The 23290-nt window shown below is 55.0% G+C and overlaps 1 protein-coding gene across 2 annotated transcripts in view; it reads right to left on the bottom strand.

Annotated features, from left to right (window-relative positions):
* ECE1 (endothelin converting enzyme 1) overlaps nucleotides 1-23290 on the bottom strand; it is a 96684-nt gene that overhangs the window by 60515 nt on the left and 12879 nt on the right. Inside the window, exon 1 of one of the 2 annotated variants that reach the window (XM_037032875.1) lies at nucleotides 16729-16761. The exons of the other annotated variant lie outside the window; for it this stretch is intronic. Coding sequence (XP_036888770.1) covers nucleotides 16729-16746 — 18 coding nt within the window. The 5' untranslated portion in view covers nucleotides 16747-16761. Of the gene's footprint in view, nucleotides 1-16728; nucleotides 16762-23290 lie in introns of those variants that run through there. 2 annotated transcript variants of the gene reach the window in all.

Raw genomic sequence — 23290 nt, 5'->3', positions numbered from 1 at the left:
GTGGTGATCTCCACCTCTCTGAGCCTCGGCTTCCTCACTGGTAAAATGGGTGATGATAAGGGTAGTAATAAGGGTATATTTCACAAAGTGGGTGTGAAGACCAAACTGGAAGAAAACAATGATAATGGCAAACGCTTACTCAGCACTTCTGTCCTACCAGACCCTGGCTAGGTGATACAGATGAGACCAGGGCCTGAGGGCAGGGTCTGGCCACTCCCTGCCACGCTCTGGAATGCTGCCCTGCCGGTGACCGCCGACCCTCCTCCCCACCACCCCTGGTCCTGAGGAATGTAGCCAAAAGGGGTGAAAAGAGCACTGGAGTGGGAGCCTGGAGTCCTGGTTTGGGTCCTGGCTGGGCCCTCTCTGGGCCTGTTTCCTCTCAAGCCCCCACCCCAGGGTGGGAGGGGAGGGTGGAAATGCCGTCTTGTTTTGCCAGATGATCTTTATCTCCTCCTGCCCAAGCTTTCCGGAGTGATAGGCTTGTCTGGACCAAACACCACGGGGTGGAGATGCCCCAGCCGCCAGCTCCCCCGGTGGCGGCCGCCTGGCCTGGCCCTGGGCCCTGCTGGCTGACTCTTCCCCTCTCCTCTGCCACCGTCCTGGGCCTGGGCTCTCCCCCTGGCAGGTTCCTGCTACTCTGCCCCCACTTGCCCAGTGCTCCCCGACACCTTCAGCAAGCATCAGCCGGGCTTCCACCCTCCCAGCCCCACCCCTGGCTGCTTTCCCAGCACTTCCTCACATTGGGCTCTACCCACTGACGGCCGAGGCGCCTGGACACGAAAATCCCCGTGCCAGGGCGGGACTGACAGGTAGGGCTCAGTGCTCGTTCAGGTTGGTAGTGCCCTTGGTAGCTGGCAAATCTGCACCCCAACAGCACAGCCATCCCTGGCAGCCTCACCCCCGCTCCCCACCGGGAGCCTGGGTAGTGGTTAGGAGCACGGGCTCTGGAAGCAGCCGGTCAGGGTCCAAATCCCAGCCAAGCACTCACTCTCTAACCTGGGGCAAGTCACTAAATCCCTCTCGAGGGCTCAGCTTACTCATCTGTAAAATGGATTATTAATAAGTTGTTAGGAGGATTAGGCGACTTAATAACACTGAGTGGTTAGACTGGGCCCTGAAACAAAGGAACCACTCAACAAATACCAGCTGTTACCAACGTTCTGATTAGCCCAGGGCGGAGCTCACGGACCGGCAGCCCACAGGGCGAGTCTGGCTCACATGGGAGTTATGCTGGCCTGCAGTGCTGTCGAAGGCGTGGAGATGGCCGCACTCAGAAGACTTTTCATGAAAATCAGTTTGCTCAGCTTTCTTTAAACAACAACTTGGCAATGCTGGGCCCACATTCTCAAGTGGCAACAGCCAGCTGGAGCTAAGGAGTGTCTGTCCCCTCTAGTCTCCACGAGTCCCCAGGGTATTACTGCCAGGCCCCCCCACACACCCCAGCTCCTTCTCATCACCTCCTCCTTGTGGCCAGCCGCCAGTTTTCATGGCGCTGGTGCCCTGAGTCTCCCGACAGAGGGAAAGGAGAAGTATGTCGTGCACCCTTGTTTCAGTGGGGAAATGATTTACGCGAGGCTTAAAAATGGGCAAAACTAATGTGCAGCGACAGACATCAGAACAGCAACGGCCTCGAGGGTGGGACTTCCTGGAAAGGGGCCTGAGGGATGTCCTGGGGGAATGGGACTGTTCTGTGAAAGTCCTGTATCTCGATTCCACTGTGGTGACGTGAGTGTCTCTCTGTCCAAACTCATCAAGCTATTTGCTTCTGACCTGTGGATTTTATTCTATGTAAGTTATACTTCGACGAGAAACAAAGAAAAGTGGGAAAGTGAAAAACAGGTCAGGAGGGTCTCCTGTTTCAAGGTCAACAGCGGTGGGCTCTTTCTGGGCGTGAAGAAGACGGCCGTGAGTCTCGTGTGCTGATGAGTAAGAAGACACGACCTGAGGGCCCCTGGGAAGTCCCCCACGGTCTCCCTGCTCGCGGTGGACACTGAGACCTTCAGTCTAAGGCCGTGAACGACCGGTCTTCAAGGAGCTGTAAAGGCCTGTGGTATTCAACACAGTGGCCATGGGCCACGTGAGGCTGTTAAAGTGAAAACTAAGTAAAATAAAAGAAAATGGAAGTCCTCATTTCAGGTGCTCCACAGCCACATGGCTTTGCAGGAACACAGAGGACACTGCCGTCATTGCAGGAAGTCCTCTGGGCCCGAGCTGCTGTGCGTGCTGGCTGCAACACTGGATTGGCTTCTGGGCCAACTTCTGGGTCCACCACCTGGGCAGAGACCGTGGCCGCTGCTGTGTAGTGCCTGGCACAGAGCAAGAGACATGAGCCAAAGGAAGGAAGGAAGGAAGGAAGGAAGGAAGGAAGGAAGGAAGGAAGGAAGGAGTGAATGAAGGTAGGAGAAGCACACAGAAAAACCTGGGTTTGCATCCCGGCTCTGGCCCTCACCAACCAGGGGGCTTCCCGCAAATCTCCCCCTAAAGCTTAGTCCCTCCCTTCCTTTCAGGACGGGCGCATAAGTGATGTCCTCCTCGGAAGTGCTCAGAGTCCCAGTGGCTGACGGGGGGCCATCAGGAGGACTGACATGCTACCGGAATTCTAGAACAGGAGGGAGGCACGGCAGTGGTTGGGGGGAGGGCAGCTGGGGGGCACTTCTGTCCATGAGAGCAGCTTTTGAAAATGGGTGGCAGGCTCCAGCGGTAGTAGGGTAAAGTGTGCTGGGCCCGGTGCTGCGGGTTCAGGAGGGGGCGCTGCTGAGCACAGGGAAAAGCCTGCGCCAGCCCCATGCCTGGCTGCTGGCATCTGAGCTGGGCAACAGCATCAGAAACCATAGACCTTGCTGTGGTCGGAGTGGCTGGGACAGGAAGCCACCTTGATCCCCAAAGAGACCTTCCCCTGTCCTGTATGGCAGTCCAGAATGGGACCCACCATGGTTGCTGCTGGGAGCCCAGAGGGCTGGCTGGGTCCTGAGAAAGGAGCTGGCCCAGGTTTGTCTTCCCAGCATCCAGCCTCCATATCCAGCCGTATGGTGCCTCTAGGAAGCCAGGAAGGGCTTTGCTAATCTGTCCATTCATTCATCCAAAAAATATTTATGAGGCACCTACTATGTGCCAGGAAATGAGTTCCAGGCCTGATATACATCGTTGAATACGACAAAGTCCCTGCTCTCAAGAGCTTGAATTTTAATAGGGAAGACAGACAATATACAATGTTGCCAAGAGTTATAATAATACCACTGAACATTTATGGAGTGTGTACTGTGTGCTGAGCACTGTACTAAGTGCTTTTAAATGCATTTCTCATTTAATCCTTACAAAAATAATCATATGTATCATTGGCCCTATTTTATAGGTAAGGAAGCTGAGGCACAGAGAGGTTACAGCCAAGATCATTCAGCTCTAAGCGGTAGTTTGGGATTTGAACTCCGCTGATTTGACTCTGGAGTCTCTAACCTGCACCAGTACCCAGACTGCCTCACCTCAGGGGGACCTGTGTTGTATGGGGAAGTACAGCAGGGCGGGTGGTGGAGACCATCTGCGGAGGAGTCCAGGAAGGCCTCTGTGAGTGGGTGACAAGTAAACTGAAACCAGAGTGATGAGGTAGGTGTCAGCCGACGATGAGGGCACTGCAGGCAGAGGGAACAGCAAGAGCAAAGCCCTGGGGGGGAGGGGGACCATACTTAGGGTTCAAGGTAAGGGAGGAAGGACAGTATGGCTGGGGTGGGAGTGAGACAAGGGGACCCCCACCTCATCCCACTCTGAAGATGAATTAACTGACACGCAGAGACAGGAAGTCCCAGCCAGGACCAGAGGTCAGGCCTCCAGACTCCCTGCCCAGGGCTCCTTCCAAAGCTCAGCATGCCTGTGCCCAAATGCCATGGGCCCGGCAGCGAGGACGGAGTCAACCTGGGGTTAGGATGATGGAGGGTAGCTGAGGGTCTATGGTCTCCCTGCACCCAGGTCTCCCCTTCTAGGTCCAGTGTGTCGGCTCCCGGACTGCGTGCTGCTTGGGACTCCTGTCTGCTTCCCTGGACAGGCCGCCTAACACCAGCCGCCCCGTATCACTCCCAGTGGAGTGAGGATTTCCTCGTCATGGGTGGGAAGGTAGGTTTTCGAAGAGAGACACACGTGCCTCAGCTGTTCAGGAATGGTGACACTGAGGGAGTCGTGTCATCTCCTTGAGCCTCAGTTTCCCCCTCTAAACAGTGAGAACAGCAGTGGCTTCCTGGAGGGTGGTTCGCTGTGTCCAGTGGGACACTATGGGAAGGGGCGAGCTCGGGGGCTGGCATTGAGCGTTTCATAAAAGGCAGGTCTTTATGAAACAGTCACGGATGTGAGGACATCAGGAGCCCAAGGGCACCAGGGGCCATTCCATTCCTTGCACCCAGGGGCAATTCTGGTCACTGTCCCGCCAGGTCTGGGGCTCTCTGTGCCACTGATGAGAACAGCAGGGATGGAAGCTCTGCCCCGCCAGCCAGAGGCCACACCTGCCGCCGTGGCCCACATAGCGGCTGCTGCTCCTGGGCACTGGGCTCCAGACAGAAACTGGGAAGGGACAGATAAGCCTTGGGGAAAGCAGCCAGGCAGGCCCAGGGGAGAGGCCCCAGCCCACGCTGAGCCTGAGTCCGCCTGAGCATCCTTATGAGGGAGAGAGCTGGGGCAGGGAGAGAAGAGCCTGGTTCACGGGTTTCCTAGCAGCCCAGTGGCACCCGCTTTCTGGGTCCCCCCAGAGGGAACAGATGGGTCACCTCTAGAATTACGCCTGCCCCACTGCTCCTGCATAACCCCACTCCTCCTCGCTCACGGGAACTGTCCCCGGGAGCATGCCTCCGCCTCCACCTCCACCTCCAGGCCTTTGTTCAGGCTGTTTCCTCCACCTGGAAACCTTGCCACCTGCTCTGTCCTTCAAGGGCTAACCTTTGGAGGCTCAGCCTAAACAATGTTTCTCTAGCCCCTGCCTGAAGCAGCTCAGGGCTTTGGTCTCAGGAGCATTTTCTAAGGCTCACAACACCGGCTGGCTTCCTCTGTCACACGTCCTGCCTGGGCTTGGACACAATCAAGAGCTTCAGGCCCCGGCAGAGGCCATGTGAGTAGGACTCCTGGGGCAGCTGGGTTCCTCCCTTGGAGGTGGGAAAGCACTCTCTCACTGGGGCAAAATCCCTTCTTTGGGATTGGGGGTAAGAAGAGGAAAGGTGTCTTGTGGGAAGGGCCAGGAGACCTGAGGGAGCCCTGGAGTGTGCTCCAGAAATCCCTCAGACCAGGGACGAGGTCAAAGAGGCAGGGGTCAGGCTGTGCAGAGCCTGGGACTTAGACCTAGGAAATCTGGCTGTGTGACCTTGGGCGAGTGACTTATCCTTGCTGGTCCTCAGACTCCTCACTTGTACACCTGCCAATAGTAGGGAAGGGCCACTGGCGCATGGGAGATGCTTGAGCCTGGAGCAAACTGGAGCAAACTGGAGCAAACTGGAGCCACTGACCAAGGCACACCCCCAGAGCTCCACTCGCAAATGCTGCAGCTCAGAGCACCTCTCTGTTTCTGGGCCTCCCTCACCAGGAGCAGTTTAAAACTCCCCAGCACCTGGCCAGAAGCCAGAGCTTCTTAAAGTTACTTACTTACCTCCCACAGAGGGCTTAGCCGGACAGAGCCAGAGCCCATCACTCACGGTTCCTGGGGATTATCACAGCTGCAGAAACACCAGGGCACCTGGCAGGAGCCTGGCCCCAGCTTCTTCCCAGCCCAGCTCAGGCTGGGACTGCCCCAGGAGAGCACCCCATTTCCTCTGAGAGAATCCACAGCACTCCCCTCCCCGCCCTTCCCCAACACCCAGGCCACACTGCGGTTCTAGGGTCACATCCTAGGCATAGGCACTGCAGTCTGGTCCCCACTGGGCCACGAGATGTGGAGTTCCATGGAGGGAACTCTGTGGAGTTCAGGAGGAAGTTACCTCCACCCTGTGATAAGAAAATAAAACACTGAAGTCAACAGACCACTAGGAAAGTAAACCTCTAGCACCAGGCTTCTTGGGTTCAAATCCTGGCTCTGTCGTTTACTGGCTATGTGACCGTAGCAAGTTATTTAACCTCTCTTTGCCTTCGTTTCCTTACTGGTAAAGCGGTGCCTACCTCACCGGGTTGGGTGGAATTAGTTCTTCATAAAGTGTTCACAACAGTGCTCGGCATACGGTGAGTGTTGCACTGGTTGGATGGATGGATGGGTGGATGGGTGGGCCAATGTACCCAAGCTCTGCTCCAGGGCACATGGGACTCGTCAAGATCCTTCTGTCACCACCACCTGCCACCCCCACCTCCGGGCAGGTTATAATCACTCCCTTCCCAACAGCCCCTCTGACTAGCACAATCTCACCACTGCTCTTTTCCTTAAGAACTCCTTCAACCCATGGTTCAAATGCCACCTCCTCAGTCAAGACCCTCGGAATTGTAAGTGACAGAAACCCAGCTCTAACTGGGCTCATAACAAAGCAAACGCCCTGACCTGCATTACTTAAAAGGCAAGAAGGACCAGGACTCGGGTGGGAGGAGATCCGATGGTGCTGTTGGGTTCTCGCCCCTCCCTGATCCCATCCCTCACTTCCTGTTCTCATCTCTTGAGTTTAGATGCCCTTCAGGCCTGGAGAATTGGGCCCCGCTTACCGCCTGGCAGCTGAGAGCTTTAGAGAAAAGAGCCCTTCTCTCTCTCTCTCTCTGCCTTCCTCCCTCTCCCTCGCCCCCCAAATTAAAATCCCAGGGAAGAACTCTGATTGGCCAGGCCTGGTTCATGTGCCCTGTGAAAAGGCAGGGCAAGAGCCTATGATTGGCACACAACTAATGATGCAAGGGGTGGGGGAGGGGTAGTACCCAAAGGATGGGACTGCTGTTGGCAGGAAGGGAACAGGCAATTTGACAGACAGCACCTGTGTCCACGCCGACACCCTGACACCTGGCGCTGCGAGCTTTCCTTCCCCTGGGCTCCCATGGCACTCTGCACACCCCTCCACCAGAGCCCACTGGGTGCACGGCTGTGCTGACCACTGATCCAAAAAGCCTTAAAGATTCAAGGCCCTGGTCAGCTTGGCCCTCAGCAGTCAGCTCTGCCCCCTGATCGTAAACTGCTTTCAATAAATGAGGAAAAGGAGACTCAAGAAGTAGAAGGGAGCCACTCAAGGGGCCAACCAGGGTAAGAATCTGAGCCTAGGCTCTTCCGAGTGCACCCTGCAGCCCCTTCCCTCCACCCAGTCATCAAAATCACGCTGTAAAAACTGTCGAGGAGAGTGTAACCCACCCCTCAGGCAGCAGGAGACGGGCCCCCAGACCAGTGCCCGTGGGGAGGGAGCTCTGGCTTTGCAGTCAGGTGGACACGTGTTCAAAACCAGCTTCTTCCAAAGACGATCTTGGGCGACCAGGGTGACGGTGACGACGAAACGAGGAAACGCAGACAAAGCGTGTGTGCTCCACGCGGTAGGGACTTGAGGAAAGAGAACCACTGTGCTCAGAGCAGGGCCCCCTGGCCCTCAGGGCAGCAGCAAGCGCTGGCTGGCTGCCCAGACTGCCAGGACCAGAGAGTCGCAACCCTAGCACCTCCCTCACCCAGCGTGCCGGAATGTTCACATCATCCATTCACCCCATGAGAAGCCCAGCAGGCCCATCCCACACGCCACCAACGGCGCAGGCTTTGGGGCAAGCAGCATTGCCAGCCGACACAGCACATTTCTCTGTACCACAGCATCACTGACAGGTAGGAGCAGGGTGGACCTGGGACCTGCAGCCTGGGTTCAAATCCCGGCTCTGCCCGCTACTCCCCGTCTGACTTGGCAAGTGACATGACCAGCCTGTGCCTCAGTTTCTCAGTAAAACAGAGGTAATAATAGCACCATCCTCACTGGTGGCTAAAAGAATTCATTAAATTAAAACACATAAGGGATTTTGCACACTGGCACTGCCATTTATTTGATCTGTCTTGCATGTGAGGTAAGTACCATCCTGCCTCCCATTCTGCAGAGGGGCAGTGACCTGCACGGGTCACAGTGCCACAGAAGGGTGGAGCCAGGACTGAACGCCCAGTCGCCAGGTCAGCCTGACCCTGTACTCCCTGTTGTTTTTGCCCTGCCCCGCACCCCCATTATTCCCTCCGGGACTCAGAAATCCTGTGTCAGCACGAAGTGCTCACCCCCACCTGCCACATCTCCTGGACCTCACGGGGGGCAACTCTCCACGTACAGCCCAGCCCATCAGGGTGACCCTTGGCCACACCAGATGCCACAGAGCGGCGTTGCCTCAGTGACCAGGAATGTTCCCCTAACAAAGCCCAACCCAGGCTCAGCTTCCCATCTGGTCCCCATTACCCCTCCTCACCACACATGTCAGGCTTGCCCGGGGGAGCCTGAGGGGAGAGGGGACAAGAGGCCTGAGTCCTGCTGACAGTGGGGGAGTGAGGGCTATACTGGCTCAAGAGGACGCAAGCTGCCCATCTGCAGTCTTGGCCCAGAGTGGTCCCTAGGCACAGAACAGAGACAAAGGGGCTGGAAAACCAGGGGTGGGGGGAGGATGAAAGAGGGAGTGGAGGGGTAACTGAAGAGAGGGAGAGTGCCAGCTCAGATTTCCTGGGAACACGCCACTCCCTTCTTTGGGAAGAGCAAGGAGTTTGGAGCAGACAGACTTGGGCTTGCATCCCTGTAATCCACTGCTGTGTGGCCCTGGGCAAGTCGCCTCACCTCTCTGAACACACTGGGGACATGTGAACCTACTTCATGAAGCTGTGGGGAGAATGAAGGAGGTAATCCAAGGAAAGGTGCAAGCAATTCAAGTTCCCTCGTCTCCTAAGAGGGCCACTGTCAAGGGTACAGGCTGTGACACTGGATACTGAAGTGATGGCACTGGGATGTCCTGGCTCCTGGAGAGGCATCATGAGCAGCTGGAGTGACCCTGGGGTTCAACCTGAGCAACAGCATGGCCTGGGTCGTGGAGGTGGTGGCAATGATGACATTGGTGGTGCAATAGGGGGCAAAAATCATGCCCTGAACAATGACTTCACTCCAGGCCATATGCTTACTGCTTTCTGGTTTAACCACCACAGCAACCCCATGTGAGAGCTGTGACAGTAGAGGCACAGAGAGGTCAAGTAACCAGTCCAAGGTCACACAGCTGGTGAAAGGATACGACTCAAACCCAGGTCGGCCCAACTCTTAGGTAGTTCTGGGCCGGGACACTCACACGGGGACATTCCCAAACCCCTTCCTGGGCCCCCGAACTCCTGGATCTGTAGCCACCCAGCCTGGGCTCCTCCTCCCCTCTCTGGGGCTTGGCTCCTACTCAGCCCAGCTCAGGAGCCAATTTGCAATTGCACAATTAACAATTAGGAACAACTTCTCTTCCAAGGGAGAGAGGAGCACAAGACTTGGTGACAGGGACGCCGCAGGACTTGTGCTGGAACTCGTGAGGTCTGTCGCCAGGCCCCTGCCAGGGTGGGGAGGGGCTCCTTTCCTGACACAGCCCAGCCCAGCCAGGAAATCAAGAGGCAGGCAGCCCCTCGGCCTCTGGCCGTCCTTTCTCCTGTAAACCCTTTCCACCCACACACCCTCCCACCGGGGAAACTGCCTGCCTGTCCCGGCCCACGGTTTTCACATGTTCCTTTGACCCCAACAACCACTGATGCTTGGTTCTCGGCCTAGTTAGTCAGCGCCATCTCCACAGGATCATATCGAACTGTAAGCAACTTGCATTGGCTCAAAACAAATTTTTTTTTGCATACAACATCAGAGAATCCCTCTCAATACCAAGCCAAATACAGGACATGCAGAAGTTGCTTGACCCACACTCTACTCCTTGGCTTGGAGAACTCTCACTCACCCTTCAGAACCCAGGTCGGATGTCATCTCCTCCATGAAGTCTTCCGTGTCCTAAGCTGCCCCTTCTGTATGCATCTCTACTAGAACATCCTTCCCACCTAGCCAGGCACTGTGCTAAGATTGTTACGCTCAATGTTAAATCTATCAGTAATTCTGCAAGAGACAGTCAATATCCCCATTTAACCAATGGGGGTTGTAAGGCTCAGGGAGGTTGAGAGACTCACCCAAAGTCACAGCTAATAAGTGGCAGGCCTGGGATCTGAACCCAGGTCTGTTCATGCCCCAAGCAAATGATTCTTCAATTGGGTCAGGCTGTCTCTCCCGTGACAGGTCACTGCCACAGACCGCACCTGAATCCTGAGCCTAGCATGGTCCCGAGCTTTGTGGTTTCCTTACTGATCAGCCCCAGAAGTGAGGTGTCAGTCTTCCCCAACCCCATGGTGGCATTCCAGGTCAAAGGTAACCAACTAGGCCCAACCTGTCTGCCAGCCTCCAGGGCAGCCTCAAAAGCCCTAAGCACTTGTATCCAGGAAACTCCTGTTTTCCAAATATTCCAGGCCTCGGACGATCTGCTCTCTGTCAACATAGGCAACTTCAGAGAGGCCTGGGCTCAGGAAGGGTGCAGGCTCTGGGGTGTGCTGACTCGGGTACCGGCTGTGGGACTCTGGGAGCGTGACTCAACCTCTCGGAAGCCTTAGTTGGCTCAGCTGTGAAACGGGAAGAACCTCCTCACCAAGGAGTGATTAAGATCTTGAATGTCAAGTGCCTTCCACAGTGCCCAACACACAGCCACTCATTCAGCCAACAGATATTTGCTACCCACCTACTATGTGCCCAACACGGTTTTTGTTGCTGTTCATAGCAGCCAAGCAAACAGAACAGCATTTCCGTCCTTAAGAGGTTTTTCAACTCTAAGCACAAACCTCTTAAATTGTTGGTCAATCCCCTCAGCAGTCTTACGAGACAGTGGGCTTATCTGACCCCACTCCGTCACATAAATAACCATATACACACCTTGGAAACTCCTGTGATCACCAGGAGACATGGACGAGGAAGCCCCACAGCAGCGTTTCAATCGTGAGTGAGAAGCAACCTAAATGGCTGTCCCTAAGAGTCTGGATGAGCCACAGTTAGAGCCGCGTGTGGAATACTACACAGCACTGAAGATGGCCTGGACACACTTAAGACATGACATGAAGAGAGAAAAGCACGCTGCCAATGCCTGCTACCCATCACTTAAAGTTTTAAAACTCCTGAGCAATACTGTGTATCCTTTGGGAAGGCAGAAATACCTAATAAAATTAGAAAGGCGGTCAGTCAAGAAAGCAGATTTTTCTGGAAGAGGAGGAGGCAGGGAATGGGATCAGGAAGGGACATGTGTGGGAAACTCAACTGCATTTGCAACGTGTTATTTTTTGCGCTGGATGGTTGGTTCACCAGTGTTTGTTTTTACTGAACCCTATGCTTTTTGTATGTCTGAAATATTCCGCCACACACCAAAAATCGCGTGGGTGTCGCATGCAGACGGACTCAGATGTAAACCCAGACCGGAGCCTTGCTGCTGCGGCGGCTCTGTTTTCTCCTCCGTGAAGTGGGGACCATAATCCCCACCACTAGCTCCAGGGCTCTCCTGAGAATCCGACAAGGCTATGTTTGTAAGGGGCTGGTGCACAGTAGGGCCTGGATCACAGGGAAGGGAGCCTGGCACACACGTGGCGGGGGTGGGATGCACACAGTGGGAGCACTGGTGCCCAGCAGCTGCTACAGTTCTTGCTGCTGTTGGGAGAAATCTCCCAAAAAGAACAGCTGGAGGAGGAAGGCCAGCCCTCAGCCCTCAGATTAAGGGGGAAAGGTTTACTCGTTCCAAGGCCTGGCTGGCCTTCAGTGAAACTCGTGATGCATCTGGGACCCTGGGGATTGGCCAGTCTTGGTCCCTTGACCAGGATACATAAAGTCACGGGCCTCGGCTGGCTGGGTCCATGAGAAAGTAGGTCTCCCTCCCTGTCCAATTTTCCTTGCCTCTCTTGAGACCCTGCTCCTCATTTTGAAGGTGAAACCTTAGCCATCTGGTAGCCCAATAAATCTGCAGAGTGACTTTAACAGGTCCATGGCTTCAGCAGGGATGGCCGAGGGCCTGGGTCTCAGGCATCTGTCTTCTGGTTCACATCCAAGCTCAGGATGTGACCTCAAGATTCTCATCTGTGAAGTGGGAATTACAGAGGGCGCTCTCGCTCTCAAAGTGTGGTGAAGAGAACCTGCAAACAGAGTGTGCAGGGTCTGCAAAAAAGGCAGGGCCGTCAGGTGGTGCAGTGCAGGTGCCCAGGCGCTGCCTGCTCTGCTGTCACATTTAAACGATTCCTCCCAGCTTTGGCACAACCCAAGTGGCAGTTCTTTCCGACTCAAAGATGACCCAGGGGAGGGGAAGTGTGTGGGGACAGAGCAGGGCAAGACTTGTGGCAGGAAGTGGCAGGAAGTGGGAGCAAGGGGGCCCCTGCATGGACCCTCGCCACCCAGACCCAGTGAAATCACCCTGCTGGCGCAAGCAGAGGAATTTATCAGTGTTCCCGAGGGCCCAAGGGCACGGCTGGGCCCAGCTCGGAGAGGGCAGCAGCAGGGGGTGGGGCTGGCTGACATTTGATTTCAGATCACGACGCATCTGGGGAACATCCTGTCCTTTCCTAACCCTGTCCCACCCCCGTTACAAAAGTCAGCATGGACTAGGGGTGTCCTTGAAGCCAAGGCCCCAGTTCCGCCTCGGCCACCTATGAGTCTTTCAGGCAGACATTTCCCCTCTCTGGACTTCAGTTTCTCCATCTGTAAAATGGTCTTATCTGAAGTCTTACGCATCTGTGAGACCCACTCCACAAGCCTACCAACCAGAGCCAGTCAGACTCCCTTCCCGGCATGAGAAAGAGGCCACAGCCCTAAGCTGGGTCAAACTGGCCCTCCTCAGCCTGGCCAGTCCCTCGCATGGGGATATACTAAAAAGTTAAACAGGGAGGGCCCTGGCCAAGTCACTCAGTCAGTCAGAGTGTCACCCGGATACACCAAGGTTGCAGGTTCAATCCCAGGCCAGGGTACATATAAGAATCAACCAATGAATGCATAAATAAGTGGAACAACAAATTAATGCTTTCTCTCTCTCTCTCTCCCCTCCCTCCCTCCTTCCCTTTCTTCCTCTCTCTAAACATTTAAGAAAAAAGGCAAAGAAAAAGTAAACCAGGAGGTAACCTACAACAATTAGGAGGTGACTTCCAGGGAACCGGGGTCCAAACAGAGTTTGCACAAAGAATGTGGAACAGAGGCGGTGTAAAGGAATGTTGTCTCAGTTATGTTCTCACCAACTCATCCTTTTGGCAAATCAAATCCTACGGCTTTGGATGGACCTGGCCCTGTAGAATTATTCCCAGGGCCCAGTTTCCTCGTCAGCGAAGTACAAACAAGTAAAGAGACCAAATGGGTCTTTTGTTGTGAAGATGTGATAAGATGTTTTGTATACACGACTTGGCATAAACTAGATGCTCAGTAAGTGCCGGCTCCATGCCACCACCCTGTTCATCTATCAGGGAACCTCCCGCACCAAGCTGGCACCAGGAGGGCTGCTTGCTGGTTCCCCAGCCCACCTCTCAGCCCCCACCCCGGCCGACAAGCAGCCCGGATGTTTACACTGGCCGGTCAGGGCCCCTGCCTGCCTGGTACAGGCTGAATAAACACACTGCACAGCTCCTGTCTCTCGCCCCCAGGCTGGTCCTGCACAGGCACCACCTCCCACCCCAGGCCCTCTGTTTACAGATTCTCCCCTCAGATTATATGGGGGTCTGCTGTGTCCAGCTGATAACTGGCAGGACACTCTACCCCAGTGCACCATGCTCTCCAGAACAGGGGCGAGGTGGGAGAGGGCCCGGCAGTCAACAGTGGTGTGGGCCTGGCTGGCTTCCAGGAGGCTCAGCTTCCTCATCCATAAAATGGGGATGGTAAGGACAGGGTCCATTCCCCAGGGGACTGTGACAATTAAATGGGGTGGTGTGATGAAAGCACCAAGTGCTGGGCTCATAAAAGGCACTGGAGAATGAAGCTCTTAAAACGTTTTATTACTGCTTTATGGGTGATTGAAGAGTTTGGCCAAGAAATCAGTGGGCCCTGAGAGCAGGTCCTAAAAATAAGTAATAAAAAATTCTTGGCCAGATCGTGCCAAGCACTTGTCACGTACTAGCACCTCACTTCTGCAAAGCCACCCAGGAGATGTGATACATCATTATCACCAATTTCGCAGGTGGGGAACAACAGGGGATTCAGAGAGGCTGAGTCACTTCCATAGGGCCACACAGCCCGTTAGGCGGAGGCGGCATGAGGCTGGTCCAGGGCCTGCACTCAAATCTCCACACTCGCCCATGTGCCTGTAGGGGCCTCCCCTGTGTCTTCCCTCCCAACCTCCCGTCATTCTGGAGTCCCAGCCTCCTCTGGGCCATGAGGATCCTGGGAGCTGCCGGCAGCCCAGGGCCCAGCTGTGTGGCCCCTTCTGTCCATTGCCTGGGGGGCGCGTGACCTGATCCTCTAAGATGTCCCTCCTTTACCCTGGGTCTGAGCCCGTGGGATCCTGCTCTTCCTGGGCCTCCTGGTTCAGAGAAGGGGGAGGAACTACTGTCCAAGCATCACCCACTCTGTGCTGGGCACGGGGGACATTTCCTTTGGTCACCTCAGGACCGCCCCGCCATGATGGAGGGATCATTGTCCCCGCTTTATACAAGGAGACACCGAGGTTCCAAGAGGCAAAGGCGCTTGTCCAAGGGTCCCACAGCCAGTGAGGGGCAGCGCCGGGGGCTCAAACCCCAGCCACTGACTCAAAGCCAGAAGCCTGGCTTTCCCCAGGCCGCCTCTGTTGTTCTGGGGGAGATAAGACACGACATAAACCAGAAATCGCAGGGCCTTTGGGAAGGCCAGATAACAGGCTGGGACGTTTACAGGGTGGGACTTGCCTTCCTGAGCAAGTCTGTGAGCGACTGACCCAGGAGGAGCTCCCCATGTGGAAGAGCATGTCCTGGGGGTGCCCAACGGCCATGCCAAAGACGAGGGTTTGTTGGGGACCCAGGCCGGGGCACGCAGGGTTGACCACAGGAAATGGCCTTCCCTGTATGGCTATGGCCAGTCAGTGCCTTCACAGGGAATCCACACTTAACGAACTATTTTTATTTTTGAGAAGGAAAAACCAAGGCTCAGAAAGGGAAGGGTGCTTCCATGAGACCGTGCGGCTTGGAAGGGGCAGGTCTGCCGGACCCCCAAGTCCTAACGAAACAGCGCTGTGTCCCTGGCCACTTCTCATTGGTCTAGTCCTTCTACCTCGCTCCTCTCTCTGGCGCTCCCAGGAGGGCTTCCCCTGGCTCCCCCGCCACTGCCCCCACCTGGCTGGGGCAACTTCTGAGGTAAGCATTACACCCCCATTTTACAGACGAGGAAACCAAGGCTCCGAGAGAGGTCACAGGATAGCTTCCCGGAGAGTTGGACAGGGGACAGGCGTGTGCGTAGGTGAAACCAGGAGACTCAACAGCCCCCCTGAGCCTAGAATGCTGCTCCCCTCTGTGAAGACTGGGGACAGGTCAGTGCTGCCCCCCTCGGGCCTCCTAACAAATGCTTCCCTCCTATGACTGTGGCCACCCTGTGAGGAACTCGGTGGCCCTTGGCCAAGGGACCTGGCTGCACGGCTGGCATGGAATCACCAGGAGATGCTCTGAGGACAAAAGATGAATCAGTGTTTCTCACCCGGCTGGTACACAGAGCAGGCCCAGGGCAGGAGCTGGGCTGTGACAGGGCTTTCCCCCCACGTGTCCCACCCCTAGGCCTCTGGCCTTATCACAAAAGAGGCGGTGCCAACTTTGACACAGGAGACAGCAAGGGTGTCATTGTGGCCCCAGAAGTCAGAAGCTGGTCTACATGCTTAGCCTGGTGGGGACAGAGAAGCCCAGAGACAGAGAGGAGAGAGAGGAAGAAGGACAGACAGGGGGACAATCAAAGAATGGAGTCGGTAAGGACAAGGGGGTTCAAATTTAGCAAACACTTCCTGAGCCCAGAAAACGCACCTGGCATCCGGCTGGCACTTTCCACACACTAGTTTTGACACCTGGTCCCCTAAACCGTTCCACCCCACAACAGATAGAAATAGTAATTCCTGGTACTGAAGGCAGAAACTGAGCCTGGGGTTCAGGGGTGATGAGAGCAGCCTGAGGGCATGAGGTCAGGGGGATGGAGGAAGAGAAAAGAGGCGAGGGATAGAGTGAGCTGGCAAACACAGCGAAGGTGTCTGGGTGGAGGGGACAGTGGGGGACCCAGGCTTCAGGGCTCCCAGGACCCTGAGCCCACAGGCTATGGGGGCTGAAACCCTCCCTCAACCGCAGGCCAGTGGCTCCTCTTGCCAACTGTCAGCCAAGGACAGGAGGCTTGTCTCTGTCCTTCCGAGCATCATATGGAATGGGAAAAGCACTGTTCCAAGTTCACATTCCATCCCTGAAGTTCACTTGCTGAGTGACCTTGGACAAATCATCTGCCTTTTCTGGGTCTTCTCTTTAAAATGGAAACACAAGTTCAAATTCTGCCTCTACCATTAACTAGCTGTGTGATCTTGGGCAAATCACTTAACCTCTCTGACCCTCTATTTCCTCATCTGTAAAATGGGTCAATTAATGGTACCTATATCAGATAAAAATACATAAAAGCATATAGGTTAAGCACTTAGTACACGCCAGGCCCTTGGTATTATTAGCAGGTATTAACATTAACATACTTTTTATTGGATTATCAACGTGTCTCAAATAGGGGCCTTTCCATGCCTCTTAGGAGGTGCTGTATATGGTGGGGGGCATTTCTAGTTGCCAAATGACTGGTGAGTACTCACATTTAATCCCGGGGCCATGGCTGTTAACGTCCTGCGATGTGCGGGACGGCCCTGCAGAACTTTTTCAAGTGCTTCTCTCCCAGTGCCAACAGCACCTGCGTTGAGAAGCACTGGCTGCTAACCTCCCAGTGTCCTTGACCTTTCCAAGTCCAACAGGAGGCAGCACGGGGCGGTGTATCTCCCAGGAGAGGTCAGCCTGCTTTCATTCCGCCTCTGCCGCCAGCAAGCTGTGAGAACGTGGGAATATCATGTCACCTCCACGGGTCTCAGTGCCCTCATTTGTGAAAAGGGGACATCGATAAGTGCCTTGCACGACAGCTTGTGCCTTAAACGGGGCAATGATTACAGAGCATTCCTAGCAGGGTACTTGGGAAACAGGGGCCACTGCCACCACAGAGCAGGACAAACGGCGCTCCCGGGACAAGTGGGCAGGTGGGTGGGCTGGGTGGACTCCTGAGTTATCAGAACAGCCCCCGTGGGTGAGGACTCACCTGTGCCACTGTAAGCCCAGCTGAGTGACCTGCTTTCCTGCAGCTCCTGGTCCCGGCAGGACTCAGGGAAAGGCAGGCCCCTGGGATCCCAGCACCTTGCTCGTTAGAGCATGAGGTGGGTCTGGGCTGGGAGGGACAATCGGCTGTTGCTTTCTTTCCAAGGCAGAGGCCTGTGGTGGCCTGCAGGGACAGTTCTGGGCTCCTGAGATGGGAGGCAAGCAGGGACGTCCTGGGAACAAACAGGATGCCTGGACAAGGGCTTGTTAATGGCACTTCACAGCTTGCAGCTGGGTGGGGAGAGCGGCCAGAGGGAGGGAGGAAACCAGACATTTATCAAACACCCAACCAGGCGCCATCGTGCTTGCATTTATTTCATTTTATCCACACAACAACATGCAAAGTAGGTGGCTCTGCCCTGGTTTTACAGACGAGACTGAAGCTCGGGCAGACTGAATATGACCTGCCCAAGGTCATGTAGCTGGGACATAATCGTGATTCCTTCTCTCCCCCTGCTTCCTCTCTCCCCATCCCGGCACCGAAACCTCATTAAAGACCTCAGGCTCTGGCCCTGTTCCCTGTTTAGCCTCATTTCACAATATGTCCCCATGACTCTGCATTTATTTTAGTCCTTCATATTCCCTTAAACCACAGGGCCTTTGCATACACCGTCCCCTGTGCCTCAGAATGCTCTTCCCTTCCCACCTAATTCACATCGCCTCTCCTTTGGATAGCAGTTACAGTGTCCTGTCTGCAGAGAAGCCCTCTCTGACCTCCAACTAGGTCAGGACCCCCCACCCCCTTCAGGCACGGCAGCACCAGGTTCCTTATGAGCACAGCATTTGTCACTGCTGCAACTTCATGCTCGTCTGAGAGTATCTGACAAAGGGTTTTCTCACCTCCCCTCCCCCCACCCCCCACTCCTTACACTGATTAAGAGGAATTTATCAGTCACCCACTGTACACCAGGCACTGTCCAAGGTACTACAGGGACATTGGGGAACATGCCAAATAAAGTCTCGACACTCACAGAACGCATTCTCACGGCAGGGAACAGCCGGAGAGGGCACAGCACGTGCGAAGAAGGAGTGGAGGCGGAGAGAAAAGGGAGATGCACTCGGGCAACGGCAGTTTTCTGATGGAAGCCGAGACAGCCAGAGGCGAGGCTGGAGAAACATAAAATGCCCTAGAATCCCGACTAAGGGGTCTAACTTGCCCCCAGAGTAACAGGGAGCCATGGAAGGGTTTCAAGCTGGACGGTGACAGGGTAAGAGGCTGCAGTGAGGAGGACAAGCTGCAGGGGTGAGGCTGGGGGCAAGGAGGTCAAGGGAGAGACTTTGCCTTCATCTAGGAGGGAGAGCGTTAGACACTGGAGGCCAGTGAAGGCGAGGGGTGGGAAGTAGAAGGGGAGGCAGAATATTGATAGAACTTGGTCAAGGAGGTGTCTTGGTGCCACTCTGCACAGGGGCGCTGGGGCTGAGGTGAGCGGGGCAGGCAAGGTGCTGGTCTGGGAGGCGGGCGGGCAGCAGCAGGGGCGGCCTTCACCGGAGAAGCATCAGGGCAAGAGGAGACGGGCGGAGGGCAAGGGGTGGAGGGCAAGGCGAGGGCCTTGGGGACCCCTCCAACACGCAGCTGAGAGAAGGCACAGGACAAGCCCCAACTGAGGGACATTCTACAAAATACCCACCCGCCCCGAGAAACTGTCACAGACCAGCGGAGGTGAAGGAGACATGATGACCGAAGGTAATGAGTGTCCTAGATGGAACAGTGACACATAAAGAGGACATTAGTGCCAACACTGGTGAAACAGGGACAGAGTGTGCAGTTTAACTGTGATGTACCAGTGCTGGCGTCTTAGTTTTGACAGATGCACCATGGTCATGTAAGATGTCACTATTAGGGGGCACTGAGAGAGGAGTACACAAAAATTCGGTATCATCTTTGCAACTTTTCCGTAAACCTAAAATTATTCTAAAATAAAAGGCTTATTTTTAAAAAAGGTTGCAGGAATCTTGTTCCCAGGATTCTTTTAAAAAGAAATGAGGGGGGTGCTGCCAAGAAGAGGAGTGGGCCCAGGGCAAGGTGGGCTTGGATCTGCAGTGGGAGGAACCACCATGTTCCTCAAGGTGCTCAGGGGACAGGGCAGGCCCTGGGGTGCTGAGGTGGGGACCGTTTCCCAAATCGAGGCTCCTCACACTTCTCCAAAGGCTCCGAGTGAGTAATCCGGTACCTGGGGGCATCTGAGGACACAGCTAACAGCCTTCACCGCAGCCTCATTTATTTTCGTCTTAAAAAGTTAAGCCAGGCCTGACTGGTGTGGCTCAGTGGGTTGGGTGTTGCCTTGGAAACCAAAACGTCGCCAGTTCGATTCCCAGTCACGCACACACCCTCGTGGCAGGACGGGTCCCATGGGGGTGTCAAGAGGCAAATGGATAGATGTTCTCTCACTCATTGATGTTTCTCTCTCTTTTTCTCCCTCTCTTCCCCTCTCTCTAAAAAATACATAAAGTATTTTTTAAAGAGTCAGGACGATTCTGCATTCTCCTCCAAACCAGCACTCTTTTTTTTTTTAAAAAAAAAGATTTTATTTATTTATCTTCAGAGAGGAAGGAGAGAGGGAGAGAAATATCAATGTATGGTTGCCTTTCATGTGTCCCCTGCTGGGAGTTGGCCTGCAGGGAACCAGCCTGCAACCCAGGCATGCGCCCTGGCTGGGAATCAAACCAGCACTCTTAATTTTACAATTCCTACTACATCCCCCAGGGCAACCTCGTGCACTAGTATGAAACACCCAAATGTAAAAATTATGCATGAAACCTCCAAGGGTGGAAAAGCTGACCTTGGGAGAGTGGGGAGGAGAAAGCACTGAACCCCCCAGAACAGNGGGGTGCTGCCAAGAAGAGGAGTGGGCCCAGGGCAAGGTGGGCTTGGATCTGCAGTGGGAGGAACCACCATGTTCCTCAAGGTGCTCAGGGGACAGGGCAGGCCCTGGGGTGCTGAGGTGGGGACCGTTTCCCAAATCGAGGCTCCTCACACTTCTCCAAAGGCTCCGAGTGAGTAATCCGGTACCTGGGGGCATCTGAGGACACAGCTAACAGCCTTCACCGCAGCCTCATTTATTTTCGTCTTAAAAAGTTAAGCCAGGCCTGACTGGTGTGGCTCAGTGGGTTGGGTGTTGCCCTGGAAACCAAAACATTGCCAGTTCGATTCCCAGTCACGCACACACCCTCGTGGCAGGACGGGTCCCCACATGGGGGCGTCAAGAGGCAAACGGATAGATGTTCTCTCGCTTATCAATGTTTCTCTCTCTTTTTCTCCCTCTCTTCCCCTCTCTCTAAAAAATACATAAAGTATTTTTTAAAGAGTCATGCCAATTTTGCATTCTCCTCCAAACCAGCACTCTTAATTTTACAATTCCTACTACATCCTCCAGGGCAACCTCGTGCACTAGTATGAAACACCCAAATATAAAAATTACGCATGAAACCTCCAAGGGTGGAAAAGCTGACCTTGGGAGAGTGGGGAGGAGAAAGCACTGAACCCCCTAGAACAGCAGCTAAAGAGAAGGCAGACAGGAGAGGGGAGCCAAAACCCACCTGGTCCCTGGGACCAGCTAGGCACTGTGCCAGGGGCTTACTTCATTCATTCATTTTCTTTTCAGTTACTTATTCTCTTTACGTATAGTTTCATGCTTGTGCCTACTACGTGCCCGCACTGTTCTTGGTGGAAATACCAGGGAACTGACAAACAGAAATCCTTGCGTGTTAGTGGGAGGAGCCAGAGTAAACGAAACAAGTAAAATGGGGAGTATGTCAGACTGTGGTGAGTGCGAAGGACAAAGATCCACCAGGGAGCGGGGACAGAATGTGGGAGAGGGACACTTTTCGGCAGGGTAGCCGGGAAAGCCTCTCTGAGGTGACACCTGAGTCAAGACTGGAAGGCAGCCTCATTTCCTTTGTTTTTCGAAGCTATGGGGGTGATTATTCGCCCTGTTGTACAGATGGGGACCAGGCCACCAGCTCCTCTCTGGGAAGGTGACGGGGAGCATTTCTGCACACACACAGCCCCGCCCAGTCCCCAGGCCCTGGCAGACACCACTCATCGACCGAGCCCATCACACCTGTCTTCCTTGCTGAAGCCAGATTTCCGGGTCCTCAGAAGAGCCAATCAACAGGGCTGGTACAAGCGTCCTGGAGGCAGTTGAAAAGATCACAGGGGACTTAGGAGAAGAGGACTGGGGCTTGGGGGGGGGGGCACATCTTCCAGGCTACAAGGAGCACTTTGCTACCCCCATACCTTCTTAAGCTGACCAGGTTTAAGAGATGTCAAGGCCTGGCTAATGTGGCTCAGTTGGTTGGAGGGCCATCCCGCGGACCAAAAACGTCACGGGTTCGATTACCAGTCAGGGCACATGCCTAGGTTTCAGGTTTGGTCCCTGGTTGGGATACCAGGGACCAACCAATGTTTCCCTCTCATACTGACGTTTCTCTCCTTCCCTCCCTCCCTCCCTCCCTCCCTTCCCCTCGCTCTAAAAAGTCAACAGGCATGTCCTGGGGTGAGGATTAAAAAGAGAAAGAGATGTCAAGAGGCAGAATGGACCTCAATGCCCTGCTGAGGGCACTGGGTGGGCAGAGGAAGCAGGCGGGCGGGCTGGTCAGGGGGATGGACCCCCACGCTGGGTCAGCCCAGCACAGTTCGGTCCAGGGTGACCCCAGGGGCTGTCAGGGCTGCTTCGCTGTGTCTGGCTGCCCCACCCGACAGTTGCCTGGCACCCCCCCCCCCCCCCCCCCCGTGGCCAGAGTGCTCTTCCTGGCTGAGAAGCCAGTTTGGAAGGGCCAAGAGAGGCTCCTCCAACCTCCACTCCTTTCTGCCTTCTTTCCACATAAAGAGAATCATTCACGGTTGAAGAAATGACTCATTTTCCCTGGAGAGGCCCAGCGCTGGGCTGGGAGGGCTCCGGGCTCCGGGCCCCGGGCCCCGGGAAGGCAGGGCGCACGCAGAGGCGAGGGAGGCAGAGACAAGCGGCTGATGGAAAGAGACTGTCTCTCCTCACCCTACCTCAGGAGTGTCACTGGGTGTCACCCAGCTCTGCGAAAATGAAACCTGATGGCGAAAAAAAATTCCTTTGGACTTTCCCAGATGATCTTTATGGCTGACTCACTGCCACCTGGGGACGGCAAGAAAACTCACAAATCACTGGGGAGAGAAAATGCGCCTACGGGAAAAATCCTCCAGGGCGAGATCCGAGGTCACCAGCAGAAACGCTCACTTGCACTTTGCTCTGGGTCTTGTTCTTCACAGAATCACTGCGAAATGCGCAGGGGTCAGAACTGGCTGCAATGTGCGGTTTTCTCTGTTAAGTTTTACTTCTCCATTGGCCAGCACTAACGCGTGGAGACGTGTCCCTAGTGACATAGGAACGGTAAACCCACCCGAGAACCACCCACCTGGCACAGGAAAGCCTGCTCTCCATCCTCACTTTGGCCCTGGGAAGGCCCAGGCCTCTGCCGGGCATCTGCTGAGGGCAGGCATGCCCCCCCAAACCGGGGTCTATCTGCCCGTGAGGACTTCCTCTCCAGGACAGTGAAGTTACAGTCACAATCAAGGGCATGAGCGCCTGGAGGACAGAACAGGGCCAGCTCCTTATCTGGCTCGAAACTTGCTTCCAACTGTCTGAGTCCTCCCAAAAGGGTACCACCTGCTCCCCTGCAAGGAGTCCCCCAGATGGGGTTCCAGAGCAACCTTCTCACCCCCCTTCGCTGGCCGAAAGACAGCCTTTCTGAGCCCTTTCTATTCTCTTTGTGGCCGAAAGACAGCCTTTCTGAGCCACAAGCACACCCACCCTCAACCCTGGAGCCAGACACTCCACGGGATCACAGCTGGGGGGCCTTAGCAAGCCTCACCTTTCTCATCTGTTAAATGCGGACGCAACTGCACCCATCTCGTTGGAGCTGGCTGTAATGAAATCAGTCAGTGCACAGGCTGCTCCCCGCACTGTGGTTCCCACCTCCTGCTGCTCGCAGGGAGAACACGGGGGCAGGTGTTACAAAGAGCTACACATGTACGCGGGGTCC

Source organism: Sturnira hondurensis, unplaced genomic scaffold (genome assembly GCF_014824575.4).
Source record: "Sturnira hondurensis isolate 20B ecotype Veracruz unplaced genomic scaffold, ASM1482457v3 Scaffold0021555, whole genome shotgun sequence".
Classification (NCBI taxonomy): domain Eukaryota; kingdom Metazoa; phylum Chordata; class Mammalia; order Chiroptera; family Phyllostomidae; genus Sturnira; species Sturnira hondurensis.
Note: the sequence above shows the minus strand (reverse complement) of the source record. Positions and strands in the feature narration are given on the sequence as shown.